At 54.0% G+C, this 10,197-nt stretch overlaps 1 protein-coding gene across 2 annotated transcripts in view; it reads right to left on the bottom strand.

Moving 5' to 3' along the window:
- The window catches only part of Flt4 (fms related tyrosine kinase 4), a 39,039-nt gene that overhangs the window by 4,243 nt on the left and 24,599 nt on the right, over nt 1-10,197 (bottom strand). For both annotated transcript variants that reach the window (XM_023713137.1, XM_023713138.1), the window contains 9 exons: nt 9,987-10,137; nt 9,526-9,620; nt 9,053-9,175; nt 8,040-8,151; nt 7,181-7,280; nt 6,354-6,459; nt 5,422-5,570; nt 3,856-3,976; nt 2,573-2,658 (listed from right to left, as the gene is read on the bottom strand). In XM_023713137.1, coding sequence (XP_023568905.1) covers nt 2,573-2,658; nt 3,856-3,976; nt 5,422-5,570; nt 6,354-6,459; nt 7,181-7,280; nt 8,040-8,151; nt 9,053-9,175; nt 9,526-9,620; nt 9,987-10,137 — 1,043 coding nt within the window. The remainder of the gene's footprint in view (nt 1-2,572; nt 2,659-3,855; nt 3,977-5,421; nt 5,571-6,353; nt 6,460-7,180; nt 7,281-8,039; nt 8,152-9,052; nt 9,176-9,525; nt 9,621-9,986; nt 10,138-10,197) is intronic.

Here is a 10,197-nt window from a genome sequence, read left to right as displayed (position 1 = left end):
CACAACATTCCTTTTCCTGTCTCCTGCCTTCATTCACCACCCCCTTCTGTTTGAACAATCATCTACCTGAGAGACAGCACAGCAGCAACTGGCATGTCATGACAAGCAGCCCGTATTCAGAAGACCAGAATGACAGGCACTCCAAGCATGAAACTACTATTTGACCATCTTAAGTGCAGTTGCTTAGTTCACAGGTGTCAGTATATATAGTTAGTCAGGGTGAGAATCATTCCGGTAAATTGCTTAATTCAAAAATCTGAAGATTCTCAGGGTCATTGCCTTGCCCATCTTCTACATATAACTGTATGGCTTGCCCCATCATGTTTCCTAGCTCTTCTCCTTGCTCTCTTTTCATTGTCTAGTCCTCAAGTTCTTGCTTTCCTTTTAGCTGTATTATACCTTTCTATTTGTATTTCTTCTTTTGAGTTCTTATACTAGGGAAATTATACAATATTTACACACGTGTGTCTGGTTTATTTCACTCATGAGTATATTCTCAAGTGGCATCCACTTCAATGTTAAGGCTTCAAGTTTATCATTCTTTATCTTTGAAGCAGAATAGTTCTACTAGATTATGTCACAGTTGATTTTTGTGGGCCTATTTTCCCGTGTCCTTTTACTTACAGGTTCTTATTTTGAACTATAAGTTTAACATAATAGTTGTACTTTACTCCTCAGGGACTTTGATTTTACACATATTTATGTCTTCTATTCATCTATGTCTATTAGTTTGTTTCTGATCTTTCCCTTTCTTTCTTTCTTTGGTACAGGGTCTTGTTATGCAGCTCAGACTCATAGAGATCCTCCTGTCTCAGCTTCTGCAGCGCTGGGCTTACAAGCATGCACCACCACGCCTGGTTTTGAAGCTGGCACATTGTGCCTGGTGTTCTGGGACTGGTGCAGCATACAGTACTGGGGATTGGACCTGGGTCCTTGTGCTTGCCAAGCAAGCCCAACTTCTTTATTTCAATTTTATCTTCTTGACTCTTTTTATGTCTATGCTTTACTCTACACATTTTTTATATCACTTCATTTTTTTATTTTAATTTTTTTTCTGGTGGAACCGGGTATTGAACTCAGGCCCTTGCGCTTGCCAGGGAAGCGCTTATTCCACTGAGCCAACTCCCCGGCCCCTGAGCATCCATTCTTGTCCAGTACCACACCACCATGGAGGGGCAGCCACACTCACCCAAAGAGTGTTGGCTTTCTCATTGGCTGTTGCCAGACAGCCATGTGAGCCACCACAAGCCCAGCTTCTCCAGATTCCCCTTTCACTATAGACTTGGATGGAGTACCACTGTGCAGGGTGTGGAAGCTAGGATCTTGAATGGTCACTGCAGAGGAGAGGGGCAGCCTGGAAGTGAGAAAGAGTTGGCACCCCGCAAGGTCAGTGTAGGCCAAGGGTTCACAGGAGACAGGAAAAGCCCAGGCCAGTCACTGCCTTCTCCCCTCAGAGGTGCTTGCAGGCACATTCTGTCCTGGCACCTATTTAGTGAACTTTACATGTGCCACAGATATCCCGGCCAGGTGATCTACTGTCTCCTTCTATGGCTTAGAGTGATGGGTTTCCAAGGGAACCCAGGCAAACCTGTTGCCACTGTTGTTGAGGTATAGTTTCTATACTGAACAAGTCCCGTGTGTGTGTGTGTGTGTGTGTGTGTGTGTGTGTGTGTGTGTGTATCTGTCTGTCTGTCTGTCTTCTGAGTTTCTGAGTTCTGGACACTAACTTGCTTCTGCAGGACATTTGTCATCTGGACCTTCCTCTCTCATCACCACCAAGCAGCACTGGCTTCCTGCTCCTGCTCTGTGACAGCAGCTACACTCATGGTATCTCGTACTCTTACCAGGAGCTCTGTTACCTTCCACCCAGTCATTGTCTCAAGAACACTGTCATGCGCTCTCAGAGAGTCTATTATTTGGACAGGTATACATTAGTAAACTAATGAAGCAAATGTGTTTGCCAGGCATGGTGGGGGCTGCCTGTTAACCCAGCACTCTGGGAGGCAGAAGCAGGGCTACACAGTCACTTGGTGAGACCTCATCTCAACATAAAAAGTGTTAAGTTCCACATGAAGGTCCTAGGTTCGACCCCCAACACCTCAGAATACCTCAGAATAGAACAGAATTAGACAAATAAATAAAATGTCTCAAGCAGACATTTAAGTTGTTTGAGTGGCCCAACTGGTTTTCTTCTGGTGGGCTGTCTTGATAGGTGAGTAGAATCACCTCTTACGCAGGCCCCCCTTGGTCCTGGCACACTGTGGGATTTCTCAGCTTACATTATCTGCCTGGCTTCCAAGGGAACTGGGCTGCCACTAGGGGCTCCGGCCAGCTGTGTGGTGTACGGGGTGTGCACTGGCCACATGGCAGGGAGCAGAGAGCTGCGCGGAGGGAGGTGCTGCAGGGTTGGGATGAGGGTGTGGAGGAAGGGCTGGGTGCCAAAGACCTCAGTCTCAGAAGCCTGCCTTGAGCACACAGACGAGTAACAGGAGCCACAGTGAGAACGGTGGGGCTCAGGCAGGCCTTGCAGGGAGGGCAGCACTCCACTGAGGGGAGGCTTGTCGGTGCTTACCTGAGGCTGCCTTCTCGTCTGGGTCTGCTCTCTATCTGTACGAGCTCCTCAGAGGGCAGCACCATTCCACTGTCCGTCTGGTTATCCTGCGCAGAAGGAATCAACAATCAGCTGTGGCTGCCAGGAACCTCAGCCCACCCCATGGGAGCTGAGCTGGCCAGGGACATCTGCTCCATCCTAAGCACGCAGATGGGGGTCGCAGTCTACACCGTGCCAGGAGAAGCTGAGGTCCAGGGGAGCTGTGCTGTGTCAGCGACCCGCATGTGCTCAGGGCATGGGTAGGGCAGGAACAACAGAAATTATGGAATAGCTAGGAGAAGTCTGGGTGCTCACAGTTTTTTTTTAATGACCATCCAGGAGAGATCCTAGTTTTAGTAGGGCTTTCATATATGGCTTGTGTGGTTTCTATCCTGAACCCCAGAGAGGAGAACTGAAAATTTCTGAGTTCAAGACCCCAATGTCTTCATCTGGCCTGTGAGACACAGAGCTAGGTCTGGGCCATGACTCGGGCTGATGTCAGTGTAACTGAGGTGGTGACTGTCTCTCCACTGGGGTTTCTATGTTGCAAGGAGAGGGCTTGGGGCTGCTGGCAGGGAGCCCTGAGTGACAGAGACAGAACAGAGCAAGAGCAGTGCATCAGGGCACTGCATGTGTGCCTAGACCTTAGGCCAGGAGGCAAATCCTGGCCTCACCATTTTCAAAATGTCACCAGAGATGCCTGCACACCCAAGCTCGCTCACTTCCCTCCTTCCTCCTTCTCTCCCTTCCTCCCTTCCTTCTTTTTTTCTAGTGCTAGGGATCGAACTCAGGACCTTTACACTCAGCTACCTCCCCAGCCCTTTTTACCTTTGCTTTTTCGAGAGAGCACTGTTCACAATAAGATGTGAATGGATGACTAGACAGAGCAAATGTGGAATGCATACACAGTGGAGTATTAGCCAGACATACAGAAGGAAATCTTGTTATCTGTAGCAGCATGGATGGAACTAGAAATGAGATGACCAAGACACAAAGGCAGGCACTGCATATTCTCTCATAGGCAGCAGCTAATACACGTTGCCCTGAAAGCAGAGCAGTGATTACTAGAGATTGGGATGAGCTGGAAGGGTGGTGAGGGAAGGGTGGTATTGCCTAGGCCACAATGACTCCACTAACACACACAACTCCACTAACACACACAATTCATACACATTAATTAAAGATTAAACAAATACTATAAAGGATTGATTTCTGCCACTTGCCTCAGGATCTAAGCTGTGTATCCCCTCCTACCCTGTCCTTACCACAGGGGCTTTGCAGATAGTCGGGGTCATAGGGAATTCTTCAAATGTCTTCATCCTAGAGGGACCCTGGGTCTGAGTCTCCCTGGCCAGAGATCCAGGAAAGGACACACAGTTGTAGTATCTGTAGGGAGAAACAGTGGGTGCTTGGAGGACACACTAGACTCCTCGGAGGCTCCCCTACCACCTGCTGTCTCCTCCAGGAAGGCCCTGCTGCAGGGGCAGGGATAAGAGGGGTTGGCTCAGATGCCCATCACACAGCCCCTGTGGAGGGGTTCCAGCAAGTGCCTTCTCTCCTCCGAGTTATATCCAGTCAAGCGCTTATCCTACTGAGCCATCTCCCCAGCCCATCCAAGTTATATCCTATCCCCTATAAGGATGGAACCTTTCAGTCCCCAGAGAGGGCTGCATTGGAGGGGAGTGGGACACAGAGCTAGTTGTGGTGGGCTACAACTGGCAGGTCTGTGTGTGCATGCACAGGTGTGTGCGGCTGCAGGTCTGCCTGCACATGTGTGTGGCAGAAGGGTTGGAAGGAGCCAGGCAGGAACCAGCTCCTGTCTTGTCCCCTGCACCTGGGGCAGGGTGCAGAACTGTGGTGGAGGGCAGGACTTTCAGTGCCTATTTCTTCCAGCTGAGAGGTAGGAGTACAGATAGTACCACCCCCCTCAGGGTGTGAATTGCCAAGGCTCGAGACCTCAGCCCAGAACTGGGGAACTTAGGCTAGGTCTTCATTCCCAAATGTGGTTAATGAGTGGCTTCTTCTGTTCCCAGTGTCCCCGACAGTGGCTCCTGGGATTTGCCCAGGAGCTAAATGATTAGGCGCTGGGAGGAGTCTTGGCTCAAACCTGGCCCCCTCACATTGTCTCCCTGCAGGTGCCCAGGATGGCCACTCTTGAAACTTAGGCGGGCAGTTCTTTGGAGGCAACTTGGCTTGCACATGGCTTGAGTGTGTCCCTAAGGTTCTGTGCAGGGCTTTAGGTTGAGGGTGGGACCCTTAAGGGTAGAGGCCTCATGCACGGTAACTAAGTCCTAGGAGCTTTCCACCTGGAAGGGATTAATGTAGCTCCTTTGGGAGTGTCTGCCCAAGGTAAGGAGCTACAAAACAAACCAGTCTGGCCACTGAACCTCTTTTTCCTGTCCCACACAGGCATGGGCTCTTGCTATGATGACAGCTGCCATGAGACTCTGCTCAGAGCCAAAGAGATCCCAGGGCCATGCCCTGAGCCTCCAGGACTAGGTGAGCTAGGTGACCCTTTTCTTTCTGAAATGCCAGCCTCTGGTATTTTGTTACACTAATGGAAAATGGGCTAAGACACTGGCACTCAGTGTGGAGTGCAGAGGTTGTAAGCAAAGCACAGTGGGGAGGCCATGCAGCTTAGGGAAGCCCCACAGTAGGCAGGACCCATGAGTACACTGGTGCCAGGACGGCCATTCACTCTGGCATCCAGTGGTCCCTCGAGTTAGTGTCAGTTGCTTTTCCTTGATGACTCAGGAAGATAAAAGAGCTGCCTCCAAACTGATCTCTGCCCATGCCCTGTGCCCAGTGCTCAGAGGGGGGAGGTGGCTAACCTGGCAGCCAGGCTGTGGTGATGTGTGCTTGGCGGGCTGCCCCCACTGTCTGGCTCAGTGACGTGCAGGGCTGTGGTGGACGCCTGCAAGAAGCTGCCATCCTCCGAGCTCTGAGAGTCACACGGGGCCATGCAGCCCTCGTCTTCTTCCTGGCAGGAACTAGAGAAGTAGCTGGGCCCGGAGGCCACCCTGCGTCCTGCCCTGCAACCCCACCCCTGCACATAGGACTGCTGAGTCCTAACTGGATATGGGGTCACGTGGGGCTACCTGAGCAGGGCTTGGTGTGGGCCAGGTCAAGGGTGCTGAGGGCTTGTGGGCTAGCCTCACTCAACAATCCCAATAGCCTTCCAGCTCCCCATCTGCAGACTAGACAAGTGAGTGGGCTGGGCTCATAAAGCCTCTTCTCTTGGGCCCTCTGGATGCCTTTGTAGCTCGGGGACCAGTTAGGGGATGTCATTTTTTTCTTGGGCAGACTGGTATCAAAATCTTATCCCTGGTCCCTGAGGGTTGGCTATGGGGTGAGGCTCGGGTGCAGGATGCTTCTTGGGTGCTCTGTCAGGTTCCAGAGCACATGGTACCCTGTCTGAGCACCACTGCTGAGGGATGTTCAGGACACACAGGTCTGTGGCCAGTGTACCCAGTAGGTGGGAGGGGGTGGAGAAATCCATTGCTGTACCAGGCAGATGGCCTGCTCTGCAGGCCCTGGAGGGCCAGCCTGGGTGCCCTGTGGAATTAACAGTGACCACCAGGCAGCTGCCGGTGTTGTCCCAGCAGAAGATGCTTCAGTACCCCTGTGCAGCAGTTGGGCATGGGAAGAGGAAAGGCCAGGGACCTGAGCCCTGACCCACGTGGCCTTGCCTGGTAGCTGAGACGTGAGCAGCGCTCAGGCACATCCAGGGCAGGCCCCAGGGTAGGGAGGAGCTGGGGCTCACCTGCCAGCCCCCTCCCTGAAGCAGGTCACCCAGGATCTCCACCAGCTCTGAGAAGGCAGGCCTTGCCTTGGGGTCTCCAGACCAACAGTTCAGCATGATGCGGCGTCTGTGGGGAAAGCTAGCTGCTGGCCTGTGCAGGGTGCACCTTGGCCTCCCACCAGCCGGCCAGGCCTCCCGTCTCCTGTCTCCTGCAGTGGTTCAGATGTGACCTGAGTGACCCTTGGTGGAACCCAGCCTCAGCAACTGACTCCTGAGTGCAGCAAGTGGGTCCTGCTGGGAGCAGGTTGTGACAGAGCTGGTCCCCCAGTGTCTCGCCTTCTCACTGTATGGCCTCTCCCACTCTCCATGTCCCTCCACGGTGTTGTCTCCATACAGTGATGTCACTGAATGCCCTCCCCAAAGCCATGCAGGTGCTGCTGCCATGCTCTTGGACTCTAAAACTGTGCTAAGTAAACCTCTTCTCTATAAGTGCCCAGGTTCAGATATTTTTTTAAAAGGCAAGCAAAACAGACTGAGCTCAGCCCTCACGCACACTCTGCTCTCCCCTGTAAGGCTTGCCATTAGCTATCCCTCCCATCTAGACAGTTCTCTAATGGCCTGTTGCTCTTCAGCAAGTGTGACCTCCATGCCCATTCTGGGGGATGCTGTCTCTGGTGACTCTGGCTCCTGTCAGTTCTCGAGGCACCTGTGCCTCCCTGTCCAAGTTAGGGCTCTGTGACTACTATCACTGTGTGTCCATAGGCAGGGGCCTCTTCTCATGGCCAATAACCCTCTCCATATACAGGTCCCCTTGTTCCCTAGTACCTGCTTGCCAGCAGGAGACTCACATGGCAGGAGTGGCCAGTTCAGGGGCTCTCATCCTGGTGCCATCTTTCAGCCGCTGGCAGAACTCCTCATTGATCTGCACCCCTGGGTATGGGGAGGCCCCTGCCAGCAGGAAGGGGTGGCCAGGGGTGAAACGGCCTCCCAATCACCCTTGTCCTGTCCCCTTCTCCCTTCCTTTCTTCCCAGAGGCAGGATAAAGACAGGCTTCACCTAGCTGCTCCTGGGGCCCATGCAACATGCACCCTCTCCCTTCTCCAGTGAAGTCACAGTTCTTGGAATCCTTGGGGCTGATGGGACTGCACAGAGCTAAGCCTTTGAACAAAGCCTCTCTTTCCTTCTACTGCATGGACACCACCCTGGCTGCTCCTGCCCACTTTCCTTACCTGGACTGTGTTCCCCCCAGACCACCCGTCTTCTCTATTCCTCCCTTCCTTTCTTTCTGGGGTGCTGAGGATCAAGCCCAGGGCCTAGTGCATGTAAGCATGCCCTTTCCCACTCAGCTGTACTCCCAGCTTCCAGGTCCCCTGGCACAGAGCCTCTGAGTTCCTAGACTTTCAGCACATTTATCTTCACTGACAGCACTGTCACTGCCATTTTGTTAGACTTTACTTCTTCCCTCCACCCTAGCATGGAGTCTGGGCTGTCATGCCCCCATGTGCCCCCTGCATACCAGGTGTCTTCACTGAATGGACCCATGGAGAGCTGGGGCCACTGCAGAGACCCAGGCTCTGCCCTGGCCCAGGCTTGAGGCGGTACTGCAGTGGCCAATGACAAACCTGGGCTGCTTGCTCTGGGTGCCCTGCACTGGCCTCAGAAGGGCTGACAACACATGCTGGAGGAGGGACCTTTGCCTGCACTCACCCAGGGAGAAGATCTCCCAGAGCAGCACGCCGAAGGACCAGACATCACTCTGTGTGGTGTACACCTTGTCAAAGATGCTCTCGGGGGCCATCCACTTCAGGGGCAGCCGGGCCTGGGGAGTCGGGGGGGGGGTGTGTGTGTGTGTTCCATGGACAGGGAAGAAAGGCCCCAGGCCCCACTGCGTCCTTTCCTTCTGGACTGAAGAGTTCTTCCCTGTAGCTGTTCTGTCAGTCCAGACCTCAGGTCCCCTGAGTTGTCCTGGGCGTCCTTCTTGCATCTCTTCCTCCAGCTCCAGGACCATGGCCCCACCCCACCCCTGAGGTACAGTACCCTTGTACACCCTCACCCCCTTCCCCACCAGTACTCTCACCCCTTCCCTATGTCCCCTCACTAGGATGAGGGTGTTTCTCCTGGCCCCAGGTGCCTCTTCCCTATTGTCTCCCTCCCGTTCATCACTTTTCTCTGGGAGTGGCAAGGGACACAGCCCTCTGGGACTGGCTCTGCCCAACCCCAAGTCCTGGTCTTCTTTCCTTTCAGCTTACATAGGGACCCTCACTTCCACCTGCTATCACACACCTGTGAGGAAGAATAGGAGGGTCAAGCTGTCCACAGGAACTGTGCTGAACAAAGCAGCCATGACACAGCCTGGAACCCCCAGGCCTCTTACTCCCCCTTACTAGCACAAGCCCTCATCAGCCACAGATGCTCCAACAGGCACTGCCTGCGTGTTACAAATGGGCGGATGTGTGCATCTGTATACCTGGGCCCAACGTGGCAAGCACAGGGAGCCAGCATCCACCCAAGGACAGGAACTGGGCACAACACAAGCTCCTATCTTCACCTGCCTCCCTGTGCTGCCCAAGGGCTCTGGAGGTAGTGAGACGCCCAGCAGCTGAGCAGGTGGGTTGGCAGAACAAGGAGTCTGAACCAGCACCACTGTTCCTGCTCCTGTGGCCATATTCTCCCCATTTATCCAGCACCCATGTACCCTCCTCTTGGTGGTCTGCACTTACACTGCCCTTGCGGACGTAGTCAGGGTCTTTGTAGATGTCTCGGGCAAGGCCAAAGTCACAAATCTTCACTACATCACTTTCAGACAGCAAGATGTTTCGAGCAGCCAGGTCTCTATGGATGCACTGGGGTGCAGGAAGGTAGTGGAATGTTCGGCTCAGGCCCCACATGACACCCACACCTGGACCTCCAGGCTGCCCAGAGGATGTGAGAGTCCTGCTCTGTCGGGGAAGATCTGTGTGTTCCCAGAAGGGAAACAAAGGGAGGCAGCTACAGTGATCCTGCATCTGGTCTGGCACTGACTAGGCAGGAGGCCCCCAGAAGGGAATGCTTCACACTGGGCTCAGTTTCCTCTCTTATAAAATGGGAGTACTACTGATCGACTGTAGGGCTGTTGTGAAATGAGCAAAGCTATGCATTGGGATGGGCTTGTGCCCTTTCCCTTTAAACAGCCTGCTGCATTTAGGGGACATACCTTGCGGGAAGCCAGGAACTCCATCCCCCGGGCCACCTGGAAGCTGTAGCAGACAAGGTCTTCCATGGTCAGAGGGCTCAGCCACAGGTCCTCGGCTGCACAAAGGAAGGCGTGGAGTTGAGAGGAGCCTCTTCCTGACTTGTGCCCCTCTCCTGACCCTCTGCCTCCACTAAGACTAGCACTTGCTGTTTCTAGAGCAGTGGACCATGGAACCACCGGGCCTCTGCACCTGGGCTGGGCTGTTCCCTCACCTTGTCTGCGAGGCAAATGTCTATTCATCCTATGATACCCACGTCAAAGGTCAGACACCTCTGAAAACTCCAAGATGTCCTTCCTCAGGCAGCCCCCATTGCGCTCCTCGCAGAAGCCCCTCCCTGAGGCTGAGTTATCCCAGGGTGCTGATTCTGAGGTGTGCTCCGCAGCCCGCGCCGAGCGATGGTCAGGAAGAGGCAGGCTCTTACCTTCTCGGGCTGGAGGAGTCCGGCCCGCCCCTCCCTTGCCCATCAGGAGCCGGGTGAGCAGAGCCCGGTCACCGCTTGCAGGCCTTCTCCGGTCAGCCTCAGCCCCTTCCACCATGGCGCGGAGGCGCCTCCGCTGCGCGGGCGACTTCTCCTGCAGGACGGCACCGAGCGGGTCGGAGGGGGCCGCCTCCCACAGCAGAGGTGCCCCGCA

This window comes from Octodon degus, unplaced genomic scaffold (genome assembly GCF_000260255.1).
Source record: "Octodon degus isolate 3935 unplaced genomic scaffold, OctDeg1.0 scaffold00029, whole genome shotgun sequence".
Taxonomy (NCBI): Eukaryota; Metazoa; Chordata; class Mammalia; order Rodentia; family Octodontidae; genus Octodon; species Octodon degus.
This window is presented reverse-complemented; position numbering and strand designations above follow the sequence as displayed.